At 40.8% G+C, this 27,923-nt stretch overlaps 2 protein-coding genes across 3 annotated transcripts; one reads left to right on the top strand and one right to left on the bottom strand.

Moving 5' to 3' along the window:
- Positions 1 to 33: 33 nt before the first annotated feature.
- Positions 34 to 21,060, top strand: LOC308091397 (phosphatidylserine synthase 2). Of its 2 annotated transcripts, XR_013933711.1 has the most exons (14): positions 34 to 212; positions 991 to 1,273; positions 9,153 to 9,254; positions 11,003 to 11,085; positions 11,540 to 11,607; positions 13,055 to 13,189; positions 13,330 to 13,380; positions 13,517 to 13,630; positions 13,892 to 14,010; positions 14,917 to 15,031; positions 15,399 to 15,544; positions 16,725 to 16,910; positions 17,075 to 20,625; positions 20,661 to 21,060. XR_013933711.1 is itself a non-coding variant. In XM_080436998.1 (13 exons), the coding sequence occupies exons 2-13, from the start codon at positions 1,092 to 1,094 to the stop codon at positions 17,226 to 17,228; spliced, it is 1,455 nt and encodes a 484-aa protein (XP_080293124.1). In that variant the 5' UTR covers positions 34 to 212; positions 991 to 1,091; the 3' UTR covers positions 17,229 to 21,060. The 2 variants fall into 2 exon arrangements, 1 of the variants encoding a protein (XP_080293124.1); XM_080436998.1 differs by having other exon boundaries at positions 17,075 to 21,060.
- commd9 (COMM domain containing 9) lies at positions 19,169 to 27,923 on the bottom strand. The gene is made up of 6 exons (XM_080436999.1): positions 27,858 to 27,923; positions 26,609 to 26,734; positions 25,786 to 25,925; positions 24,188 to 24,222; positions 23,994 to 24,097; positions 19,169 to 23,271 (listed from the first exon to the last, which is right to left on the bottom strand). The coding sequence occupies exons 1-6, from the start codon at positions 27,906 to 27,908 to the stop codon at positions 23,140 to 23,142; spliced, it is 588 nt and encodes a 195-aa protein (XP_080293125.1). The 5' UTR covers positions 27,909 to 27,923; the 3' UTR covers positions 19,169 to 23,139.

Genomic DNA, 27,923 nt, shown 5'->3' with positions numbered 1-27,923 from the left:
ACCTGTTTAACGCCCATGTGATCTGTGTTCAGTGCGGAGGCTTAATCTGTTCCTGCCATAAAGTCACCCCTTTAACCGACCTTGTTCATACATTTTTTTTATTTCAGTTTAAATAGATAATATTACGCTTTATGACAAATGTAGCAACATCCCGATCCCCGTCCGCGTGAACTCGCCCAGACTGCGGTAATATAATATCGCTAATGAATCTGGTAAGGTAACTTATTGTCTCGTAACATGTCTGTTACATCAGCTTGTCATTTCTGACTAGATAAATGACAACGTTCATCATCTAGGAACGGCGATCTGTTTGTATTCAACTGTCAGGTTAACGGTACTTATGGTCAATCGGTATAGATAGATAGCCCGTGGTGCTAACGCTTACATCAAGGTCTTCTTCTGCAGGACACACTGATTTGCATTCTTGTCTTTTGCCAACCCATGCACAGAAATACACAGAAACAGTGGTTTTAAGTCAGTGGTCAAATCTTCAGATGTGACATTAGATTGTTTGTTGATGCAGAAACCCAACGCAATGTTGCCCATGTCAGATGTTGACATAAAATAATTTTAAAAAATCTATTGGGTGGATGCCTGGTAGTGAGATTAAATAACACCAGGCTATATAAGATTAGGGGTTGTCACGATTACACATTTAAATTGACGATTAGTTGTCTCTCAAATAATTACGATTAAAGATTGTATTGTGTTTTGGCATTGGAACAACAACATTATTTTTATTTTTTTAATGTTTTGCTTCATAATCACAAATTGCACCGGGCAGATATATGACAAATAACTTAAATATACAAAGAAATTACTGACACATTTAATAAATTTATACTTTAAAAAAAAAGTTTAAAGAAAAATAGCAGAAATAGCTGTTTAGTCTCATATTTGGTGGATGGTAGTGAGATTAAATAACACCAGGCTATATAATATAAGATGTATGTTTTATGTCCACATACTAATACCAAATCCCTCCTGTAGATGCTGACAGTCTTTAGGGTGGGGCTGACACGGATGACCGACGGATAATCACTTCAACATACACAACAACAGACTGGACAATCTGCATACCGACAGTTATCATGACTAAACCAGACGGCAAACATAACAATAACGGGTCTATGGAGCCGTCGGTGGCCGGGCCAGGGTCTTTGGATCACGCCTTGCAGACCAAAGCCAAGCAGGTGAAACTCTCCAGGGAGAGTCTGTCAAGGAGGAATACAGAGTCTGAAGTTGAAGACGATGGAACAAACACGTTTTTCTGGTGAGTTGATTGATCATGAGCCTTGAAGGTATAGTTTAATGTGAACATTAAAAACATGCAGGCCTAGAGGTATATGTTGTTATGATAGTACATCTAATACTAGGTACTATAACACAGTGGTTCTCAACCTGTTGGTCGGTGATCCCCCCCAGGGTGGTCCCCACATAATTTTGGGGGGGTCCCCAGATGACAGTGAAGTGACAATTTAAGGACTTTTAAGACCCTTTTTAATACCTAAAAAAGACCATTGCTGCATCAAAAGTAATCAACAAACTATACTATAAAAACTGGTCAAACATTTGCCAAATTGTCAAATAAGAAAGAGAGGGATAAGAAATTGTGAAAATGGTAGATCTACAAGCTCAAAGCGAGGCGTTGTGAGCTTGTAGATCTGCTATTTTCACAATATTTATCTGTGGAACCGAAAATGTAATGCCTCAACTACATTCTAAGTGCTTATCAAGGTAGGGGGTCCTCGGTTCAAATATGATTATTTTGGGGGGTCTCGGACTGAAAAGGTTGAGAACCACTGCTATAACTATTGCTTCACTAATACTTTTACTATTACTAATTGTACTGTTACTACTGTACATTTGCATTTTGCATGTTAAGGTTCAGTGTTGTTGTCATTTGATATGGCTCTGTAATGCTGTCAGGGATGTGTAATTCCTGTACATCATGTGAGATAACGGTTCTGTTCCTCCAGAGAGAGAGAGAGAGAGGGAGTCACGCTCTCTTGAAAGGCAGAAGGGACACCAAATTTATGATCGATCCAATAGTGGATGTATCATAACTAATGATCTATCATTAGTGTGAATGATGTGGATAAATAGTGGACATACAGGTGGATAGATAGGTTGGTAGATAGACATATATTTATGCAGATGGGTAATTGGGTGTCATTAGAGATAACACACAGAGACTCAGGTTCAACGCTCAGCAGTGGTACCTCTGGCCTGGCCGGGCGCTCTGATGAACACAATTGGTCGGGGATAGGATCTGGTGTGCAGATGTGGGAGTGAAACTGTGTGGCACATGTACAGGTCTGTGTGTGCGTGCGTGCAGAGTCAGTGATGAAAGGCATTCACTTGATACCAACAGTGACACATCCACCCTGTCCTTCCTCCCACTCTGTCTAAATAGCGCATTGGATTGGTACATTAATACATCCTGTTTATTGGTAAATGTGACTGATGATTATTTTGCACATTCAGCTAGCTTGGTAACAGATCTCTATGTGGTCTGTTGCTGACTGGCTAGTACTGCTATCTGGCTGCTCAGCAGAAATCTCAGCAGAACATTTAAAAATGATGACATGACAGGTACTCTACTACAGATGCTCACCTATTACCTGTCATGAAACCTTAACACACAGGAATCTGTGCAAGATCATGCTTGTAGTTCTAGTGTATAGAGTATGGTTTTGGGGTTGTGTGTGTGAGAGATTATGTGCAGAATAAACAAACAGTGACAGGAGCGGGGAGAGAGGTTTCTGACCAGCCTGCAGGGCTCATACAATGATGCATACTCTGTTATTCATAATTACAGACACTCTTTTGTGATTAAATTCAGTCTTAAATTGATTTTTAACATTAATCAAAGTGAACACAGAAAGGCATTCCTGAAATAAATAACATTGTGCACAGTCCATAAGGAAACATACTAGTTACAAAGAAGAAGAAAAAAAAGCAAGTTAAGAAAATGACAGAAACAGCTGTCCCATCTAAAATGTTGAGTTCACAGTTCACACTCTTGGGATCAATTAGACTTGTTTGATATAGCAATATCATCATCATGGGATTATTGTGAGTTTCCGATTATCTCTAATCATCACGTAATCGCGGATTATATTGCTCTACTAAATGTGCACCTACAACACACGTAATTATGTTTCCATTTAGTTTTATCCCAGTGCATTTGGATTACTTTGTCCTGTGACCATGAGGCGCTGAATGAATCACTGTGAATCTTGACTTGTGTTGTTGAGGCAAGCAGTGGGGGTGCCGTGTTATATTGAAATTTATCACCCATCTTATACTGTGACTCAAGAGGTTGCTTATTTTTGCATAACCACAGACTGGTAGATTTCCAGCATGTGTACACTATGTTTTTCTTAAGCACACATTTCAGTGTTGTGGAATGTCCTCTTTGTTTTGATCAAGAAAAGACTGCAGTTTGTTAAAATGGCACAGCGCACACTCACACTGCAACCTTTGCAGCCACTCGGTGCTAAAGAAAATGACGTGCAGAAATATAATCCACCATCCAGCAGTTTTCAAGAATGCAGCTGCCAACAGCTTGGCTCTGTCATTGGTGATGGTTAACCTTCATGGTACTGTACATCAAATAGCGGAAATAGCCGCTTACAAGCTCACAGCTTGTAGATCTGTTATTGAAATAGTCTGTTTTTCTCATATTTAAGGCAATTTAGGGCTCTCAACTAATTTTCTTAGCAATTATTCTACCGATTACTCTTTCAATGACTCGAGTAATTGAGAAGCGTGTTTTTTAATGTAATAATATCACATGAAAATCCCTATGTAAAGTTATGCACCGACAAGCAACACTAAGTCAATCCATATAAATTGGGCTAGTATCAATCAAAGCACTAGCAGACAAGTCAAGGTGCAAAGCACTTATGCCTATTAGTAGGCTAGGCTTACTTCAAACTTAAACACATAATCACAAAGCAAGTTGTCATCCATACAGAAAACACTAAAACACAGTGATCGCATCACATTAATGTAACTTCTCGCCATCTCCACAGCGGGAGGAAAACAAAAACAAACCTGCACCTCCATAGTCGGGGTGCATCAGTTCCAGGACCATGGACAGCTCCTCAGTGCCTATTAGGCTAATGAGTTTTCCAGTGCATAATTATCAACAAAAATACAACAGACCTACAGTATGTGTAGCCTAGACTGGGATCAGCTCATTTTGCATTTCTGATCTGGTCTAGAGCGGAAATAACTTTGCATTCAGCAGGCAAAAACAAGAGCAGAAACCAAGAGCGTCTGTGCAGTGCTCCTCCTAAATATAATTAGATGAATCCAAGGAGTTTCTTCAGGTACTTCTTGGAATACTTCATTTGGTATGCATCTTTTATTCCAACTTGTAGCGAGTGAGCGGCTGACGATACTAGACTTAGGTTAGGCCTCGATTAGGCATTCAACAAAAACAAAGTGGCGCCAACCGGATATATAACTGGATACCACTTTCTAGAATTCTACACTATCGCACTAGCCAGTTCATAATGAAAACCAGGCTTTCCGCCGTGTGGAAATGCCTGGTGACGCGAAGTTATGTGTAGCCTATGTGTTATTTATTTTACCCCTCTGGCGACTGGCATTTTGTTTTAAAATGCAAATTTTGGTCATGGGTGGTATGGCCGACTTGGTAGTATTAATTTCACTCACCATTACTAGAGTTGAAGCGGCGATTGTAGCCCGCATGAAACTTCCTGAGAACAGCGTCCTTCCATTCATTTTGTCACACTACACTCTCTGAAGCAACCTCTATCTATACCATAATGGCATCCGCTAGTTGTAGGCCTGTATTAGGCTTAGCCTGTATTTTTAACATATTAATACATTTTTAAATGTATATATTTATAATATTCATGAATAATATTATATTTAACATTTGAAAACATTAAAATGTTGGTGGGCTACTCACCAATCTGGATGGAGGCACAGTTTCCATTTGGTTGGCCTTGCCCCTAAATGCCCGCGGTGGCCCCAGTGCTGGTTGTGAGTTTGTAGATCTGCTAGTTTTACTATGTTTGGAAATCGATTATATTATTAAAATCAATTATTTTCTATAAATTATTATTTTTCAATAATGTAGACATTTTTAAGTATGATTGCATCTTACAAACAAATGCAAATTGTCATTAGTCCTCCTAGTCCCTAAGTGTGGGACCCTGGCATTCCATTATGAATCAAACACAAGCTGCAACAAAGCATGTGAAGCCAATGAGCAGTTAGGAAACACTACTAGCCTCTATGTTTTTGTGTTTTGTTACCCATGCCCTGCTTCCATGCTTGGCTAGGTGCAGTAGCTTGGAAAATAGACTATATTTTGAATCTCTGTGGCAATCCCTGGAAAAATAAAGGCTTTCTAAAATAATACTAGTGATAGATATTTTAAGATTTAGGAAGGATAAATAAAACTCACATGAACAGGCTAAGAGCCACACTATATTAACTAAAATTTATATTATTTGTGATTACCACAGAATGATATATCCTGTGATCATAATTATGTGAATCAAGTCCTTTTAACAGAATGCAGTGTAATTTATCTGCAGTGGAAAACGAAGTAAAGCGAGTTGCCTTACAGCTTTTACGTGCACACAGATGTTTAAAATAGATGTTTATTGTTTATAGCAGGAACCTTGCGCACTGCATAAAAACATTTTTTTCCCTTGTTGTATTATGTTTACTATTAATATTATTATTGATGCTGCTACAAAGTCATGATGAATCAACCAGAACAAAATAATGTGTACTCATATGTACCTGTGAACAAAAGGAGAAGGTCCGCACACCGTCTTGATGCTCCCAACATAATTTAATAATTGAGCGGTCAATAAATAACAACGTTTCTTCCTATGTGGCCTTCGTCAGGTATATAGGCTCTTATGTACCTGTACACAAGACATGACATAATAAAGAACACCTTGAACCTTTGAACCTTGAGGAGGGTTGAGTAGAGCCGGTATTATGCGGTGGAAAAGCGACTTTAGTCCTCGGAGTGCTCAGGGAATCCATATGTCTCTCACTATCCTCATATTCAACCAGCTCTCCGCATCTTCTGGCATGTCATCCATTCAGACATTCGACTATACATTAGACACATCATCCATTCAGACAGTGGACTAAATTAGCCATATCCTGTGGATACTGGATAATGATGTACGTATCTTTTGTGTTCTTTGGGAAGAGGACATGCATACCTGGAATGTCAAGGGAGATTATAACAGTAACATTTTACCCAGCATGTTGTTCATGTTTTAACCTGTCACTCAGTGTTTGTTTGAGAGGGTGGGCGTGGGCTGCTGCTCGTGTGTGTGCTGTGGCTGTTAAGGTGTGTGTTTTGCACTGTGTAATCTGGGGTGAGAGGTTTTTTTGCAGGGTGTTTTGCTGTTTGCTGTTTGTGTACATGTGTTTGGTTGTCAGGGAGGAGAGCGGTGTGTCTCCTGTGACTCCTGCCAAACAGGTCTGAGAGGGTGGTGCAACAGGGAGGATACAGGAGACAGACCTAATCATTCCCCCTTGTTGGCCTAGTCTAAAACACTGGAACACAGAGACATGCATGCAAGACACACTTGACACATGTAGACTAAAACATACTGTATATGGCTATACCACTAAGTGTGGCGGAGAAATCGATACAGCATAGTATTACAATGTTTTGCCATGCTATATTTTGCATGCATGGCATACAATCAGTTACCTTTTCAGTCCACTAGATGGTGCTGAGATGTTTTTGCCGGTGAGGTCAACAGAGGTCAGGATTCAGTGGATTCAGTAAGTTGGAGATTTACTTGGTAAGTGATGTGGTGATGTTGGAAGACCACCAAAATCATTAGATAAAGAGGAGGTGAAATGATACAAGGAGGTCACACCACTGGCACTCTCAGAAGACCCACTAAGATGTTGGAAAGTACATTCTTCCCTGGGCAAGCTGGCAAAAAAGATACCTTTGTAATTGTATCCCAGGTACTAGCGTCTCAGAGTCTACTGGATGGTTGGAGACCTTGTCACAGCACAAAGGAACAGCATGTTGATCAGTTCCTCTTTCTGAGCAAGAATGCTGACATCCCTTCCCTGTCCAAATGTCCTTGAACTTTTTTAAACCCAAGGGCAGCAGCAAACAGTAGCACATTTTATCTATTATAAAAGTACATGTTTTGTTTTGTTTTATTTAATAAAAATTCACTGTAACAGTAATTTATTTTAAAATCCCCCATTTTTATGTACCAGTTGCATTGTTCAAAATACCTGTAATAGTAGTACAGTAGTCTACACAGCATTCAGTTAAAGGGGAATGAAATCCAACCCAGGTGCAGCTAATAAAATGAATAATGGGTGAGTAAGATCTAGGTGTGCCCAGGGCTATGGGTGAGCCTCTGGTCAGTGTTTGCCTTGCACATTGACACACCTAAATCTATTCATTTAATTAACTGCAACTGTGTGTTGCAGGTGTACTATAAGGTCAGTTTTATGCATTGTGTAGTTTTTAACCTGAACTGGAAAACAAACAAACTACCAAATCAGCCTAGGGTTTCATCGCCCTTTAAGTTTGACCACTACTATAAAAAAAAGTATACATAATACAGTTTGTCGGGTACATGCAACATTTATGACAGGTTGAAATGTTCCGGTGACATTTTGCTGCAATAAAAAAAGTCTGAAAACATTATTTAATTCCAAATGCCAAATCAGAAGATGTTGGGAATGGAAAATATAAAGAAAAGGCTGTGATTTTGATAATGAACACCTATCAGGGTATCTGTCATATTGACGACATTGTCGTGGAATTCCATATTTTGGCAACACAGATCACTGGATCTGCGAGACGATCGACCTCAGATTATGAATTCACAAAATGTGAAAAAAATCATCAATCGACACAAAAAGAATATTCACAGTATGTGAAATATATTTGGGGTACAAAGTTGGCAGTGATCTGCCAAGTGGTTTGCAAGATTAGCCGCGGGCAGACACACAGGGGTGAAAACTAAATCTAACCGTGCTGTTTGTCATGCCCCCCCAGGTCCTGTTTGGTTCCGTATGTCCCACATCTCAAGCAGCTACCAAAAATCAACAATGAGAACTCTTGGTCAACTAGACCCTTGGCGAATGGAAACGCAAACTCCTTTTCTCTTTACCCTTTGCGCGCACTTTTCATTGTTCACACATGCAATAGGAATGGGACAGTTAACCGTCAAACGATTAAACGGTTAACCGTCAAACCGTTAACCCTGTTTAACCGGAATGTGTCACAAATCATTTAGGACTAAGAATAAATAAAATAACATAATATTAATGGAATAAATCACTTAAATGTAATCTATAATTGTTCCTAACAAAGAAAAAACATTTGAAGAAAATAAAACAACCATTCTATCTGCATAAAGTGGAGCATTTGTCTGAAGGTGGTTTGAAATCCTATTACATCAGAGGCACCAAACTAACTTTAGTTTGCAGACTGGATTGATCAAAATGCTGATTGCTTGACTAGGAAGGACTGGGGTTGGGCCAAAACAAAAACAAATGTTACAACCATAGAGCTACAGTATTTCATTGTTCATGTTGTAGACGATGACGACAGGACAGATGGGAAATGGAGCAGCAACATTCACCAGCACAACTTTCACCAGCAAAAAGTAAAATTTGAAAAAATGATTGCATTTATAAGCTCAACCCTGCGGTATGCATACCCGCGGTAATGTGGTTATTGTCCCAGCCCGATAGGCACAACCCCAGTGGCCAGCAGTAGAATACTGGTTGTACTGGGCAGCTCCCAGTGACCAACAGCTGCAAGACTGTGGCTATATTGCACAGCAGGGTGTATACATCATGCATTTATACGTATGCATTTATGTATGTATTTAGTAACTGTATATTTACACTTTGTATTAATATTTCTTTCCATCTCTTCCTTCCTCCTCTCCTTCTCCACCTCTACCTGCCTTCATCTGATCATTCTTCACAACTCCTCTCCCTCTCCTTCTCTTTCTCCCGTCCTCTCTTGTTCCATCCGTCTGTCTCTTTCTGTCTCCCCCTCTCTTTCTCTCTCTCACTTCCCCTTTTCTCACTACTCCTTTTTTCTTCCCCTCTTCCTTTTTGCTTTCTCCTCTCTCTCTCTCTAGGCGTGCTCATACAGTAACAGTATTGTTTATTCTGACATGTGTTCTTGTGTATGTGACTCTATTGGAGGAAACACCACAGGACACAGCTTATAATACCAAGAGGTTAGTACACACACACACACACACACACACACACACACACACACACACACACACACACAGGAGGAGGAGAGGGGATGTAAGGCGGTGTATGGACTTGGAGTGGATTAAAGAGCCAACACCGTTTCTGCCAAAGTGTGCGTGCGGGCGTGAGTGAGTGAGTGCCTGGACGATACAAATCATGTTAAGGAGCCACTCATAGTTCCTCTACACACACTTCCTCCCCCTCCTCCTCCTCAATCTTACATTTCCTCTCTGAAAGTGACAAAACAAAATGTAAAGATTTCACGAGACTCCACTCCAGTTAAAGCCTGCTCTGTCCTACAGAGACACTGTCTGTCTGTCCTACAGAGACACACCCACAGAGTCTGACTGTCAGCTCCCAAGGTCAGTCTAACACTGTCCTACAGCGACACTGTCTGTCTGTACTACAGGGATTCTGTCTGTCTGTGCTACAGAGACACTGTCTGTTTACTACAGAGAACATGGTGTGTCCTACAGAGACGCTGTCTGTACTACAGAGACACTGTCTGTTTGTACTACAGAGACATGGTGTGTCCTATAGAGACACTGTCTGGCCTAATGAGACACTGTCCTATGGAGACACACAGGGGAAGGGACACTAAAGCCAAACATCTTAGCCACTAGCCTATAGCCTTTCAGTCTTCAGGCAGAGGCTTTGAGACACTCGGCTACACTCCACCCTCTTTGACCTCCCCTCCCACGAGAAACCCGATCCGGGTCACGGCAGCGATGTAATGCCCGGGATTTCGAACCCGGGTCTCCCATGCGGGAAGGGAAACTAAAGCCAAACATCTTAACCACTAGCCTAGCCTTGGTCAGGGGGAGATACTGTATTAGGCTTTTGGTCTGCAGGCAGAGGCTCTGAGCCACTCTGCTACATGTCCTACAGAGTCAAATGCAACAGATTTGTATGGAATTAGCTTTGACTGCTACGAGAGGTATTGTTGCTACAGAAGTGGAGAGTATATCCTTTAGCAATCCGGGAACCCAGCGCCAAATGAAAAGGAAAAACAGCGCCCTCTGCTGTTTTTGACTATCTCAGTTGGCTCTGGGAGGAAGTTGACGTAGCACCCGTGCGCAAGGAAACCGGGGTTTTGGTCTGCCTTCAGCGCATCACTTCCGGTGGTGCGACTATGTTTTCATTCCCACTAACAATATTTCTACACGGAACACCTAACACCACTTCTCCCAGAGAACATGGATCGTTTTGGTTATAAGCCCACTTGTTTCTATGATGAAAGAGCAAGTTAAAATGTGAATATCTTTCCGTGGTTTTGTCTGCTCCGCGGACGCGTTGTTAAATTAGTTTCGGTTGGTTTCGAGTGGGGAAGGATCGACGGACACGTGAATCCCGCCCACTACATTTGATTGGGTAAAGCGCGGCCTGCCTCCTGATCTGAAGGCACGCCCACTTGTAGGCCAGTGCGTACGCGATATGACGAACCCCCCCGACAGATTCAAACGCAGAGCAGAATCTGTTCTTGAGAGATTAATCCTTTAGTAACATTTATAATTTATAATATGATTTGTTGTTGAAGTGCCTTTTAAGAAAGGCACTTAACCTAGCTGTTCACTGGCCAACAGTAGATCACTGTGGTTGTACTAGTAGGCAGCTCCCAGTAGAACATTATCTGGATAAAGGTTTATCGATAGACAGCCTTCTCTACTACCTACCAGTGCAGTTGACTCACTAATGGAATAATTTGTGTGTGTGTCTGTGTCTACAGAGGTATTGTTGCCAGTATTCTGGTGTTTCTATGTTTTGGAGTGACCCAGGCCAAAGATGGACCCTTCACCAGACCTCACCCTGGTATGAACACACACACGCACTAGTATCCCTCTACCGGGCGGGCAGGTTTCCATATATGAATGCCGGTAAAACAGGGAGAAACACACACATGTACACAGTACACACACACACACACACACCCATGAACATGTACAGTATTATACTGTATACGTACATAAAGGATGAGACAATACATTTCAGCGTGTGTTGTTGCATGTCGGCAGCCTGTTGATCAGGTACAGCAGGTTTGAATCAGGTGACGCGTGTGTGTGTGTGTGTGTGTGTGTGTATGAATTAGTAGAATAGAATAGAATACAGAACCAGAGATTGAGTTTCCACACACTAGTTGTCTGTGGTACCTGCTGCCACCCCTGTTTTTAAAAGGAGTTGGTGATTCTCAAATGATTGAACTCATGTTGGATCTGCAACAGCTATGTTTCTGCATTTAAATGTTGAAATCTCTCTCTCTCTGTAGCCTATTGGAGATTCTGGTTGTGTGTGACAGTTGTTTATGAACTGTTTCTCATCTTCATCCTTTTTCAGGTGAGAGTACACAAGCATGCATGCACACAAGCACGCACTCGCACATGCCCGCACTGTCCCGCACACACACACATTGATAGAGCCTGTCAATTGAATAGGTGCATATCATAGTTGTGAAATAGTTGTATTGTGTACTGTGCTTGGATTAATAACCTGCTGATAAAGTTTATCAGCAGCAAATTCCAGGCTGTTTGTCACAGTGGTTGTACTAATAACTAGGCAGGTACTGTAATAATGAAAACCAAGAAAACGTTGCAGGAGGCTGAAAGAAGCTGTAATGAAAATGTCCAACATTCCTTACTCATACGCTGAGGAAGATTGAGCAAGTCGAAACACATCTGTTGTGTTTGTCCCGGGCGAGGCCAATAAATCATTGAAAGGACATTACTGAGTGCTGGCTGTTTTCTTTTTTCATTATACGTTTGGGCTTTCCGTAGGTCTTGGAGTGTTGCGGTCATTCTGTTTCCTTCAAAGCACACTATAGCGACAACGCTACCGACTGCAACCACCGTGCCCCCAAAACACACTTTTTGCTACGACTCCTACAGATTTAGATCAAAACTCACACAAATCGGTATACATTATCTCTGGAGTCATGTGATCCAGAGATGCTCGTAGGCCTGCGTTCTGCGTCGAGAAAGGACGCATTCATGTCTCCGTCGCGGCATGGGATGCACTACAGTTGTTACCAACAACAGATTCCATGTTAAAAAGAATTCACGGTAAAAAGATAAATAAATAAATCCACGGGACACCACCATTTTGCATGGCCGCATCTTACTTTAATTTACTGTCTTTATTTGATTTATTTTGGTGCTATTTAAATTACTTTATATACTGTTTTGCATTATACTTTGCACTGTTCTATGTTTGCATTTACTTCGCAAATATTAAAGTTGTCAGATTTGGAATTGTGTTTATCTCTTTCAGATACATTTTCTACATGAATATAACCATATAAGATGAAACACGAGTTAAACGTGCAGATTTTTGTGGGACTCATATAATGTCCCTGGGACCCGTCTAAAAGACCACCCTTGGGTCCCGGGACCCATTAGATTGAAAACCTAGCAACATCACTGGTGATCAAGACTGATCAGTCTGACTTTTCATATTCAATTCAAATTGGCTGTGATTAATTTCCAAACTTTGTGCAGCCTTTGGTAGCCACCCTGGCCTGGCAGAGTTCTGCGCTCCGTTTACCATCTCACGGACATGAGCAAAACCATGGCACAAAAACAGTATGGTTGAGCCCTTGACATGTACGGTAGTAATACTGTTAACATAATTTATAAAGCACTCAATTTTACAATGTTAACACATAACAAAAATGATTTTACTTGAAATACACAGTAAAATGTAATTATAGAATCTGACACAAGGTAGAGAATAATCTGTTAGATTGAATATGAGGTAATTATTCTTGTTAAATGTGTTATTTGTCCAGACGGTTCACGATGGCAGACAGTTTATGAAGTACATTGATCCCAAACTGGGGGTTCCACTGCCAGAGAGAGATTATGGAGGCAACTGTCTCATCTATGACCCTGGAAACACCTCTGATCCCTTCCACAACATCTGGGTAAATAACACGCATGCACACACACACACACACACACACACACACACACACACACACACACACACACACACACACACACACACACACACACACACTTATATCGTCTGCCATTTATGTGTCCATGTGCTTTGTTTCTTCAGGACAAAATTGATGGCTTTGTCCCCGCCCACTTCCTGGGCTGGTACATCAAGGTACTTAAACTGTCTGCTGTCATCATTATTGTTTTATTTCTGGCAGTCAAAGAGTTAATTAATTGCAAATGAATTTAATCGATTACATGATTAGTTCGTTTTAAATGGATTATTTGTCTCTACTCTGTTTCATCAGACACTGGTGATTCGTGATTGGTGGATGTGTATGATTATCTCTGTCATGTTTGAGTTTCTGGAATACAGTTTGGAACATCAGTTACCAAACTTCTCTGAGTGCTGGTGGGACCACGTATGTGCACACACACACACACACACACACACACACACACACACACACACACACACACACACACACACACACACACACACACACACACACACACACACACACACACAGTTCATGTTTTTTATCCATTCTAATGCCTGTGCTATGTATTGATATTTTCCATATATTTGATGCATGTGGTGAAAGCCGTTTACGTAACAAAGTTTAGACTTTCAAATGGTGTGTAAACTGATGTGCTTTCTCTCTCCGTTTCTCTTTTTCCAGTGGATAATGGATGTACTGGTCTGTAATAGTTTGGGTATATACTGTGGTATGAAGACTCTTGGCTGGCTGTCTATGAAACCCTACCAGTGGCAGGGACTCTGGAATATTCCTACATACAAGTAATACTAACTACAGTATATACTGTACCAGCCTATATAATCCTACACTGTATGACTTACTCTGTATACCAGCACACAGTATATTACTCTATAGGTATATAGCTGGTATGTAATTTGGGGTGGAGTGACCTTGGCCTACTTAAAGTGTTCACATAAAGTTTGTTGTTGATCAGTGCGATAGTTTGCAAGATTAGCTCCAGATGCACACACTGACAGACAGACGCAGACAGGGGCGCAAATATCTTCTGCCTGACGTAGAATAGATAACGGCATTGAGAAACGTGTTTTGTCACTCCCCTCTGGTAAAAGTGACAACTACAGGGTGTCAACGTGTCCTAGACATACTGTATGTGAATATTGAACTGAAGAGAATGTCTGCGATTTTCAGTTAAAATAATGATAATATACTTCATCAATTCCTTATCTTTGCTACCTTCCAGGTGTCACTGTGGGAAAGAAAGTAGCTAAGTCTAAGTGCGGCTAATATCAAAATTAAAGAAACGAACAGGCCAAGCTGTACTGCTGAATGGATAATCTCATCAGGAAGAATTCTGGATTGGCAAAATTATTGATAAAGATCAGGGCCAGGCTGTTTGTCAACTTTGTAACAAGCAAGTACCTTACAGTACATGATCACTGTTTTTGTTTTTGTTTTGATCGTGGTCGTTCTAATTCATTCCAATGTAGTTTGAATTTGTTGGAACTTGATTTTTCACAGACCTACTTCTATATATTTAACCTACCTACACTATTGTGACCCTACAATTACTGGCCCTCTAAAACTGGTCACATATTGACTTGTACATATTATAGACAGTCATCACTCGGGTTTCAGTTCAGAGTGATAAACCACAATGTGCCATTTTATATTTCTAATATTTATTGTATTTACTTTGTGTGTTCCAGGGGTATGATTAAGCGCATTGCATTTCAGTTCACCCCGTACAGCTGGGTGAAGTTTGAATGGAAGCCAGCATCAAGCCTGCGACGTTGGCTGGCTGTACTGGGAATTATTTTCATGGTACGATATATTTACATCTGACTTGACCGTCTTTCCATACGTCTCTCTCTGTAGTTCCTGTTAAAATTGTGTAGCTGAAGACTGTTCTGTTTTTGATTGAATACTATGTGTACAAAGGAGAAAAAGGAAAAACGGCGGCAGTGAATGACACCTCCTTTCTATGGGAAAATGCATTTATCTCCCCTTGTGGTCTCCTGGTGATTATTTTTTTAGGCCAGTTTTGAAAGAAACCAGTGATTTTCATTTTTTAAGGGATGTTGTCTGCTAGGGCATTCCACATTTTGGTGGCAGAGTAGTAGAATGAGAACTTTCCCATGTTTGTTCTGTGGATCAATGTCTTGACTGATTCTCTTTCCTGTCTCTCTAGTTCCTGTTGGCGGAGTTGAATACATTCTACTTGAAGTTTGTCTTGTGGATGCCTCCAGAACATTACCTGGTTCTTCTGAGACTGGTGTTCTTCGTTAATGTAGGGGGCGTGGCCATGAGGGAGATCTACGACTTCATGGACGACCCGTGAGTCTCACATAATCAGACTTGGGCCTGGGACTATGAAAATGTCATGTAAAGATTATTGTGGCCAAAATAATTGCGATTAACTATATTATCGTTTTAATTAAAAATATGCTTAAAACTATTATATTATCGCGATAAACTATAATAACGATTATCCTCCCATCCCTAATCAGACTTGTTTACAGAATGTAATGAGGAGGTTTTTCTGGTGTCATATTGAGTATCTGCCCATTTGACTCCTGATGATAATTGCATCTGGAGTTGATCTTGTGTGCTGTAAACCTGAACAGTGACATCAGACAGTCTTAATATGGTGGTGGTGAAAGTCATTGCAGTCTGAAAGGTGTTGCTGAAGCTATACTAGTTGTAGAGTTGTGTCATGACAGAGTAGAGAGGTCAAAGTGCATCATCATGTGCTGCTGGCCTGCATTCAGTCTCCAACTTAAAGTAGTTCTAAATTAAAGATATTATTACAAATCACCTGCTTTAAAAATAAGCTTCTCACTGTTCTCAATATTATTATATTATATATATATATATATATATATATATTAAGCAACAGAAAAATAAGATTGATTCTAAATATTGCACAAGTATTGAACTACATTCTGAAATCTACAACTACAACAAGACAGAAGAAGCAAGCGTCAAAGGATTAAAAAAAAAGAACACATTCAGTGTCCATTCTCCACCACAGCTATCAGTATACACGAATCCACGGAGCGCTGCCCTGGGCGCAGCCATTGCTGCGGTGTCAACGCTCCGCGGACGCGACACAGGCAGCTACAGGCAGCGCGTCTGTGGATTCGTCTATAGGGCCAGAAGTCACAACAACATCCCTATACTTTCACTTCCACTATATCAGCCACTGTTACAGTATACTTAACATGTTGTTTGTTGTAACTACTATGTGGCTCTCCCCTCAGTGTAAAACAGAGGTTTAACTACTTCTAGTCTAGACTTCGTAAACTGGACCTGAGTTGGCTCTGTACTTTTTCCCGCTTTTCCCCTCTACACCAAAGCGCTTTGCCAAAAATAACCGATCTACAACTCACAACACGTCACGCTGGTAGATCTGATATTTTTGGCTAATGTTCCCCCCCAGAATATGGATGCTAGGGTTCAGGTGGTTAAATAAATGAAGGTCAATTGACAACTATTAATAATTTAAAATCCACAGGCGTTTTCATAAAAAGCTGGGTCAGCAGGCATGGCTGGTGGCGGCCATCACCGTCACAGAGTTCCTCATCGTGGTGAAGTACGACCCAAACACCATTATGCTTCCCATCCCCTTCCTCGTAACTCAGTGCTGGGTGCTGGGAATCATCCTCATCCTCACCTGGACTGTCTGGAGGTTCTTCATACGGTAAGGTGGAGGAGAGAGAGGGAGGACTGATGCTTTGTGGGCGTGTATGTGTATTTTGTGTACAGTTTGAACGCTTGGTTGAAAATGGTTTTAAGCCGTCTTCTAGAGTAAAACCATCTTCTCTTTTCTCCACCCCTCCATTTTATTTCTCTCCACCCCTCCAGTGACATCACACTTCGCTACAAAGATGCCCGACGTCACAAACAGGAAGTCCCCGGAGACCGGGAACGACCCCTAGGCAACGGTAACCCGCCAACCTCGTCTGGGCGGAGCAAACTCAACGGCAGCTCTGATACGTTGCGAAGCAGGAAGTCATGAGAGAGGAAAGCGGTGCAGTCTTCTGGTCTACACTGTCGGTTAGAGTCTGTTCAAATAAAAAAAAGAAAAGAGAAAATGAAATGAATGGGACAAAATGAAGGATAAAAAAATGCAACATCACACACATGCAGAGATGGCTTTGTGTGTGTGTGTGTGTTTATATGTAGACTGCTGTTCTCGTGCCTAAACCCGAAACATTGCGTCAATCCAACGCAGGCTTCTCCACTGTTAGCAACACTAAAAATCAACACACATACAGTATACAGTACTAAAGCCCCTTTCCCACAGGAAATCCATTGCTGATTAAAAAATATTCAGCATTGGCAATGGATAGTCATTCACATGTTGGCCTCCTTTACGGAGAAGTTCTGAATGGTGTCTGTTCCCATATTAGATGAATGTTACGGGTACAGCACATACTGCGTGCGTGAGAGGTGTCTAAAGCACGCGGGACTAGGAATTTGGGTAAAAATTTAAAATATGTATTTCAGACGAATAGAAATCCTCCACTGCACTCATACTGTACCTTCATAGCTACTGCTAAGTTATCTTTCTGCTCCAGCCGCAGCTCTCTCTCCGCCCACTCCCCACGTGCACAACATTGTTCTTTTTTCTTTAAGTCCATTGTTCACAGTGGAAAACATCATCCCACATCAGCCTCGAGAGACATATATCAATCAAGGTAGGGAGTTGGGACATTTGTGCAGTGCAATAACCCGGCATTCAGCGCCTATTCCCACAGGACGCCAACATGGATTGGGTTTACATGCCAGTGGAAAAGGGGCTTAACGTACACATACACACACACACACACACAGGCAGGGGGAGAGGCATTTGCAAGTAGGATGATCATAATTGAAGGAGTGGGAACTGAGAGAGGTAGGGCTTGGGAAGTTGATGGGAGTGGTCTGTATATGTTGGTAGTGGTTGCGTAGTTACCATGTTTATGATTCCACACAGGGACTTACCTCATTGTATTATTTTTTTTAGTCAGATATTCTGGTTGAATCATAAATGGGAGAAATTGTATTTTTGTTATTTATATGAATCAAAATCTGGGTGACAAATTTATTTTTGTGGGTTTGAAGTACAGAAGTAAAACATGGCTTAATAATCAAAAGGGAGAGAGAGAGAGAGAAGTGGTTATATGGTAGGAATGAGCTCTCATAAGGGTAGACTGGGAAAACAAGCTATTTTGGGATCCTAAAGGAATTGCGTATCGACCAATAAAATTGTAAGGCAGTTTCCCCACATCTCTTAGATGCACTGATTCCAAAATGAGAGATGGGCGTGCGCAATATGGCTGCCAGCCTTTGTAGATAAGCTATAAGCTTAGGTCCATCTTGTTGTGTATATCAGTGCAGACGAGGGGGTCAGGTTTCATCCACCACTATGCAAAATTCACCTAAGACTTGACTCTATTGGCCACAGTGTTGCTAAGCAACATCAAAGATTACGCATATTCAAACTGACCTGTCGGAAGCTTCTATTTGAATATTGTCACCCTTCTCTCTAAAGTTTTGGAAATAATGAAAAATTCCTAAATTGACACCTCTGTATCTTCAGTGTTCTGAAATGCATTTTGACTGGTTTGTCTCAGACCAAATGGAAAGGCATTTAAAAAATATTGAGATTACAGAGCATTGAGTTTTCTTTCAGATAACATGTTTTTATAGGAAGATATCAAAACAATTGACTTCATATTGACTACACTTCCCAGAATGCTTAACAGCACTGCTCCTCCACTGAGCGAGTCCTGGGAGAATTATTTCATAGTTCATAACCAATAATTACTCTTAATATTCTGACAGAGACCTCTCTTTAAAAAAAGACAGCTGTAGTTTGTAAAAGCTGTAATATATTCTTGCTAATCTAACTGACGATTATATATACACGCTGTGAGAACTCTAGTTTGTTATTGTAATGTTGTTGTTTTTAACGTTAAAGAACATGAAACACTAGATTGTTGATTTGTGTTAGAATTAGAACTATGTGTCATGTGTCTACTGCCCCCTGCAGGCAAACAGCAGCAACTAGATGTGTAGATAGATGTATAGCTAAGGTTTAGATGTTAGGTCACCAAAGACTTCTATGCATAATGCTACTAGAATCATACTGTAGGAGAGGAGATTTCAATGTTTCCATCAGTTCATTGCTCAGACAGTTACCGCTGTTTTTTCTGTAGGGGTGGCAGTACCGTTTGTCTCTGTAGGACAGTGTTGTGTGTCTCCATTGGACAGACAGTGTGGTAGGACAGACAGTGTTTGTCTCTGTTTGAAAATGTTGTTTGTCTCTGTAGGACAGTCTAATGTAGCGGTACCCAACCTCTTCTGGATCAGGGCCCACTCGAAAATCTCAAAAGTGCTCACCGCCCACCCATCTGACCACTTAAACGTTAAGTGGTCATGGGGGATGGGCTGTGCGCATTTTCCGAGCATGCTTATTTTAATTGTCAATGATTGCTTGGATCAATGGAACCAACGTAGTAAACTTTATAGTTCCTATTTTTCGGTATCAACGAAAACTAATTTTCCATGGTTTTAAAGAAAAAAAATGCCATGGTTTTTTAAAATGATTAATTATCTTAGGGTTTCAGCAATTATTTGGGGGCCCGTTTGCTAAATCCTCACTGCCCACAGGTTGGGAATCGCTGGTCTAATGTACATTCAAGACAATCACTCCATGCTCAGAGAGCAGGATAGATGGCACACTGCAGGAAGGGATGGATGGAGGGCTGTGAGCTTTAACTTCATCATCCTTTAACCCATCCTTTAACCCCCTGAGGCCGATCCCACAAATTCTACGATTCGACTAAATCAGTAGAAACGTTTTAATGTCAAGGACCCCCAAAATGATACATATTTGGCCGCAGATCCCCGCATCTGAAAATGTTTTGTGCCAGGGACCCCAAGAAGAGAAGATTTGTGTTAAGAATTTCAAAGTTATTCAAGTATTCAGTATCTTTCAAACACTTTCAAGAGTTTTAAAAAAATGTTAAAATAACAGATGTACAAGCTAGCTCGCAGCGCGGCACGAAGTGACGAGCTTGTGTATCTGCTATTTTTGAACAAAAATCTAAAATGACGGATGCTTTCCTGGTTTTAATGGGTTAAAACGGGAAGATTATTTCAGGTGTCCAAAATACCTGCAAATGCATACAGTATAGGAAACCGTAGGAACTAGTGTGTTTTGAAGGTCACAGCTGGTGTTATGATTTTGTCAAAACTATTTCAATAACTGATTAAAATTGCAATTTCTTTACCGATAACATTTTTTTGTGGGACAAGAGATGAACTCAGTTTAAACTCTAGTTGGTCTATGTAGGACAGACGGTTAGTGTTGTTTGTCCCTGTGTTGGACAGATTGTTAGTCCAGACAGTTAGTGCTGGTTGATTCTGTAGGACAGACAGTTAGTTCTGGTTGATTCTGTAGGACAGACTGACAGTGCTGGTTGTCTCTGTAGGACAAAGCTGTAGTAGGTAAGCTGGGGTTCATATAGGCTACAGTACATGACTGTGTCACGTCTTTCTACCTAAAAAGAAGGGATGTTGAGTTCTTACTAGTCTTTACTAAGCTACTCGAGTGACAGCTTTAAGAACATAAGGCTGCAAGTGGAAATGGCTTTATTTTTTTATTTTTTAACGAGTCTTAAATATAGTACAACACATGTTCTCTTATGTTCCCCGTTAGCTCAAACTGGATTGTGTGGACATAATATGGTCTGAAAATGCTTTATGTTCTCGTTTTCCGTTAGTCACACCTTTCTAAAGTTCCCATTATGTCAAAAACTGTTAACTGAATTCAGAACAAAATAAAAAGTTTGTCGACTGATGTCATCAAGTCAAAATGTAATTTGTACAGGACATTTCATATGCAGTCAAACTCCACATGCTTCACAGAAAATGCACAGAAACTGGCAAACAGAACGGAACACACGGCTCACTTCCTCGCTTTCAGTTACTTTTTTATACTTGTTCTGAACCAAGTGAAAAGGAGGACATATCCACTCTTCTTCCAGTGCAGGTATTCATATTTATTTATTAACACCTTGACATAATAAAACATGTCAGCGTAATAATAAAGGTTTATACTATAAGTCACTTTCTCCTGGTTTTCAGCACCACTTCTTTCCCATCTCCTTTGGGGAATGTAAAACGATCAAGAAACAATAGAAAACAGGCATCCTTGCTGTCACACAGTGCGTGAGCTTTTCGGTTGGATGGTTTACTCGGATCAGATCATTTATGAACACTTTGAGATGCTAGAAGGAGAAAAACATTTTCCAAAGATTCAAGACGGAACCGTTTAGTCTCCCAACACACTGTTTGTTGGGGTTGTTTCTGAAGGTTGTGTAGTTGTGGGTTCCAGTCTTATGTGCGTGTATAAACCAAATAGGTAAAGAGCAGGGACTACTTGTGTTTGACTTGGTGCTGTTATTGTAGGACAGTTAGTGCTGTTTGTCTCAGTAGGGCAGAACTTGTGCTTTTTGGCCAAATGGATACATTTGTGTGAATGGAGCTCCAACATGCTGAGTCCAGAACAATTCTCTTCTTCCTGTGAATGTATATCAACATGGATTCTGTGCAGTCCCTCTCTTGGCCACACAAGGGCAGTAGAGCATCTCTCCCCTGTGAGGTCCAGTTACCTTGACAACAGTTTAGCGCTGTAGTCTGTAGAGGCCATTTTGTACGTGGTTTGAATAATGTGAATATGTCAAAGGATGTAAACAAACAAGTGTGATATGCTGCTGTAACATGTTATTTTATAATGTTTACAATAAAATCAGCTGAAACTCATAAAGAAAAAAGACTTATGACGCTGACTGTGATCATTACTGTTGTCTGTTTAGTCACTCACTTATCTCTCAAGACAGATTCTTTTTGCCGATGACAGATTGCTCACTTACAAACATAATGGACCATTTCACAAACACAGCCAATGTGCTTCTGCTTCGCCTTACTAACTAGCTAACCAAGGGCCTTAGGCCAGTGGTAAATTCCTCTGGGCATTTTCTGACCTTCAAAGAAGTCACTTTTTAAGCATGCAGTTGTCTGACAGAAACACCTGTACTGTATAATACGCTATATTTAAACAAAATAAGTAAACACAGTCAATCAGCAGTGACACAGTTGGCTTCCTAACATTGCTGGCAATGGTGATAACATCTTTACACCCTGCTAAGATAAAGCATAAAATAGGTCAGTCGTGTTTGTGGAAAAAGGCCCATTACTTGTTTAGTCTGTCCCAACAAAAGAGAAGACTACAGTTTGTTTTTATGAATACAAGTTGGATGTATTCATAAATAATGTGTGAATAGGATGGCAATTGCCACCCCCTAGCGTTCGCATTCAAGCTCAAATTGAGTTCTTTTATGCATATTCAATCCACCTCTTGAGTGTTTTTGCAGATTAATCTGATTTTAGATTGGCGCTGAATGCAGTTGTGTGTGTGTGTGTGTGGTCTCCGGAAATGAGGTCACATGAACACGCTGTGGGGCAATTACTGCAGATGTGGTTGCAAACTTTTCTTTGTAGACATAAGGTCAGACCGCACCAATGCAACTAGTCGCAACACCATGCAACAAAACAGTTTTAAGGCCAATCCACACGGTCACCAATGCAACTCCTTGCAACTGCCATTGGGGATAATGGTTGCAAGGAGTTGCATGGGTGTGGACTGGCCTTTAGAGGTACAGTGTGTTCCAAATGATTCAGTATGATACAATGTGAACAAACACGCTTCAAATCTTTCAAATCAACTATGAGATAGGGTTCAAGTGGTCACTCCCCCCACCCTCTAGTTTTTCTTTTCTGAAATGACGCCTCAGAGTTGAATATAAGCAACACATTGCATGACGCTTTGTCACCAAAGCATAGATCAAGTTTTAGTGTCCCAACTAGAAGGACTCCATTTACTTGGCTGCCACGGCAGATAGCTGGTCCCTGATCCGTCCCAGGCCGTCCAACATGGTGTCCAAAGACTCTCTGCTCAGCTCCACAGTCACAGAGGACTCCCCACCTCCTAGACATGCTGCTTCCTCTATCTGGATGGACATGCATAAGGAGGATATCAGCTACACAGTCCATGGTAAACAATGGCATTTCTACCGTGCTGTCAGACCGATCTGCTAAAATGACCAGCTTCACAGTGACGTGGGTCAGAATGTAGTTTCCACTTAAAGGGATATTTCACATTTTAACGTCTACTCTGGCTTTTGTGAGCACCCCAGATGGACATCAGACAGCCCCCTTCCTATATAAACCCATTGTAACTTCAAACTACATTTTAACCGTTTTAGATTAATTGAAAATGCCTGTCCTTTTTTCTTTTATTATAATCTTTTGGGAATGGAAAAAAATATATAAAATTAATGAAAAAAGTAATTGAAAAAACATGGCCCCTCACGTATTAAAAGGACACATCAGTTACCAGAATCAAGGACGGGTGTTTTCGATGACAATCATGTTCAAAATGGAGTTTGAAGTTACAATGGGTTTGTTTAGGAAGGGTCTAATAAAATGTATATTAAATATCTAAATACTGAATCAAGCAACTTAAAAACTGTCTGGGGTGCACACAAAAGCCTGAGTAGGCGTTAAAATGTTTGAAAGTGAAATATCCCTTGAGTCGTACAACATACTGTAAGAAGGGGGGGGGCTGAAAGTGTTTTTTAGCTTTATGAACATTTGTCAAAAAATAGGGATGCCAGGGTTAATTTTGTTATGTGTATTCTATGTTATCATGTACTGTATGTCTAGTTGTTACCTGTAGTTGTAATAAACAGGAAGGAACAGCCATACGGCTGATGGAATCAGATGCGGTCATCATGTCAACTCTCCAATCCAACTGCTTCAGCTGGGGAAGAGAGACTACATACACAGTACATATATAAACAGTAAATCCATCCATGTAATGGCACTCTCATGCTTCACACAATATATGATTTAAAAAAAACTCACTTTGATTGTTGAGAGCCTCATTTCTCCACGCCACACTGAAAAATATAGAACATTTCCGTCATCAACCCGATCTACCCACTGACAAATTTAGGAATTAGCAATCATCAACACGATTGACCACAATCCAACTTCACTTTGCAATTTTTTATTTTGGTCATCAGTTCACTATGTAAACAATACGCCGGATGTGCATAAAAACAACAATAATAAATATTACATAGTTAAGACCAAAAAAGGTATAGGCTGAAGTTAAACGAAGTTTTTTGCTTATATTATATAATAATAATAATAATAATAATACATGATTTTTAAATTGTATTTTTTTGCTTCATAATCTATAATATAACACTCATAATGCATGATCACATGCATTGTTATACATGTAAATACATGATTTTTTATTTAATAATAAATAATAAATAATATATTGTATAATAATCCGAGTAACCTCTGTCTGTCCGTCTTGGGTCGTGGTCTGTGGTCTGTGGTCTGTGTCGTGCCTGTGTTGCGCATGCGTCGCATCCACAGAGGGTGGAACTGCGCATGCGTCGCATCCAATCCACACACTGTTGCCCGTGTGTGTGCACACGCTGGCTCTGTGTGTGCGTGTGCGCGCACGAGACGACTCGCGCTAAACGTTGCGTGTGTGTGTGTGTTTGCGACGGGACCCGCGACGGGGGGGTGTGTGGGGGGTTACCCCGTGGGGGGGGGGGGGGGGTTTGCCCGTGGGGAGGGGTGACCGCGGGGGGACCCGCGGGGGGACCGCGCTGCAGGACGTGCAATAACCTTCACCGGGTATGGTCTAGTATTGTATAATAATCATAATAATACATGATCATAATACATCCCTATACCGGTACTTATTTACCAACTGATCAACTATCTACTCACTTGTAAGACTCTTTGAAACAGGTGGGAAAAATAAACCTGTGTTCCAGTAGGTTCTATTAGTATACACTATACAGGATCTGGACCGGCGAGAAGTTGAACAAACCTCAGCTAACGGCGATGATATGTATATTATAATTGTTTCGCTTTTTATCCTCCTTTTTCTCCCCAATTTAGTCATTATGCCAATTGATTCCTCCCAGCATTTCTGTGTCGTCACTGTTGTTGTATCCCACTGACTCACCTACCAGTGAGGAGCCCCCACCAGGAGGACGTAGAGCCTTCGTCCTACTCCTCCCGCCCAACACTCCCTGCTGACAGGTGCCGCCGCCCCCCCCCCCCAGCCCGTAGGATTACGTGCAATGACAATTGTCACCCTCCCCGCCCGGCTTCCCTCCCCCAAACACGGGCCAATTGTGTTTGTATACTAATAGACGCTCGACAAAGCCGGATGCACCACAGTGGATTAGAACCCACAACGTCCGCGGGGGTGGGCAGGCACTTCACCACAGCACCACCCGAGCACCCAACAATAATATAATTAATACAGAATTGTAACTGTGTTCCAGTATCATACATAATCAAAATAATATAACTTATGTAGAACTAAATCTGTGTCCCGGTATCAACTATACTGCGCAACTGTGCATAGAACTGAACCTTTATTTCATTATTATAATATAATTATAATAAAATATATAGAAGTGAACCTGTGCTCCAGTATTATCTTGGTGATGAGGGTCTTGAGGTTGGAGTGGAAGGAGTCTGGGAACAGAGTGAGAACCTGGTCCACGGTCTTCATGTTGGACAACACTACGCAGTGAGACAGGGTGTGGAGAGCTACAACCACCTGGAGAAACGGGTACCGTACAACACACACACACACACACACACACACACACACACACACACACATTCATGTTGGACAACACTACGCAGTGAGACAGGGTGTGGAGAGCTGCAACCACCGGGAGAGAGACACATTTGTTTGTATTACTATAGTTGCGAGAACATCAACACTGTAGGATAATTGCATTTTATGAATGCAATTATTTGGTCTTTTTAACCCTAAAGCCGAAAATAGACGATTCTACAAGCTCACAGCGTGTCGCAAGACTCGCAACGCAACAGATGGGCTTTGTCGATCTACAGAGCTTGTAGATCGCCTTTTTAACTAAGTATAAATAACCCCTAAACCTAACCTCTAAATGCCTAACCCTAAGCTGAATCTTTTCCTAATAATTTTAAGCCTAACTCAAAACATATTTTTAAAACAAAAAAATGTTTTTCCCTGTGAGGACTAATGGTCCTTAAAATGTCTATTTCTCAAAGTATACTGTACTGGTGGGGACAGTTGGTCCTCACAATTAGTCACACACACACACACACACACACACACACACACACACACACACACACACACACACACACACACACACACACACACACACACACACACACACACACACACACACACACACACACACACACACACACACACACACACACACACACACACACACACACACACACCTGTTTAGCTTCTGTTGTAGAGATGTTCAGGATCTCAGCTGTTTTCTCAGCCAGTTGTTGTGACTCTGTTGCTGCAGGTGGAAAACTCTGAGCACACAACTCACGCACAGCATCCTTAGATGGAGCCTGAAATGAACACACACTCAAACTTTTCAATTTCAAGGACCCCCAATTTGGTACTATGCATATTTGGCCACAGACCCCTAACTCTGAGAGAGAACAAACCAAATGGACCCGTTACAGACCTGTAAGGGTCCATTTGGTTCGTAAGGTAAGAACCAGTATGCGTGCAACCAGTATGCGCGCAATGAAACCCATTCTATCAGGTCTCGCTAGGGCGCGCATCACCAGCCAACACACAAGAGGGGGTTGGGGTGTGCTGAAACCAGCGCACCCCAAAACAACAGGTTGGGAATTGATTGCGTGAAACAATCACCTATGCGTCTAGTCTCAATGTTAGTAAACAAATAATTGGTCTATATTTGAACATAACAAATATATTTAGCTGCATTGTAGAGCAGAGGTGTAAAGTAACTAAGTACATTTACTCAAGTACTGTACTTAAGTACAGTTTTGCGGTATTTTTACTTTACTGGAGTGTTTCTAATTTTCTGTACTTTTACTTCTACTCCACTAGATCTCAGAGGCAAATATTGTACTTTTACTCCACTACAATTATTTTTAAACTTTAGTAAATATTTACTTTAGATTTTGATTATTATTACAATACATACAGTAACCACTTTTGATTGATTGATTGATTGATTGATTGAATACTTTATTAGCAGTTTGCAAAAAAACACAGGAAAGCACAGTTCAATAAAAGGTCTGCTAAGAGGATTTTAAACCCAAGAAAGTCTATGGCTTGTTTCCATTGGGGTCCTTTGTACTCAATTAATCGAAACATGACAGACAGACAAATTAATGACAGACAAATATACACTACTATGCAAAACATCATATAAACTGTTTGAAAAGAAAGACAAAAATATGTACAGTTAAATATTCACTGTACACAGCCTTATATACATTTCAGCCATTTGAAAATAGCAAGCTTGTAGATCTGCTATTTTCAAAAGATGTACATCTTCTATATAACGTTATAATTCGGGGAAGAACTTTTTAATTTATTTATCTGCAAACATTCAAAAGTCGTTGGAATGTAACGACAGTCAACCGAACAGACGACGTCAATGAATATTTTAGCTGTGTAGATATAAATGACCGTGACAGCTTTTCAAATAAATACCTTTAGAAGTAGCTGTAAGGAAGAAAAATGTTCATCTGCAACAGCAGCCATGTTGACATGTGACGA

Source organism: Gymnoscopelus braueri (assembly GCF_963280865.1).
Source record: "Gymnoscopelus braueri genome assembly, chromosome: 9".
Taxonomy (NCBI): domain Eukaryota; kingdom Metazoa; phylum Chordata; class Actinopteri; order Myctophiformes; family Myctophidae; genus Gymnoscopelus; species Gymnoscopelus braueri.
The sequence above is the reverse complement of the archived record's forward strand: the minus strand, read 5'-3'. Positions and strand labels throughout refer to the sequence as shown.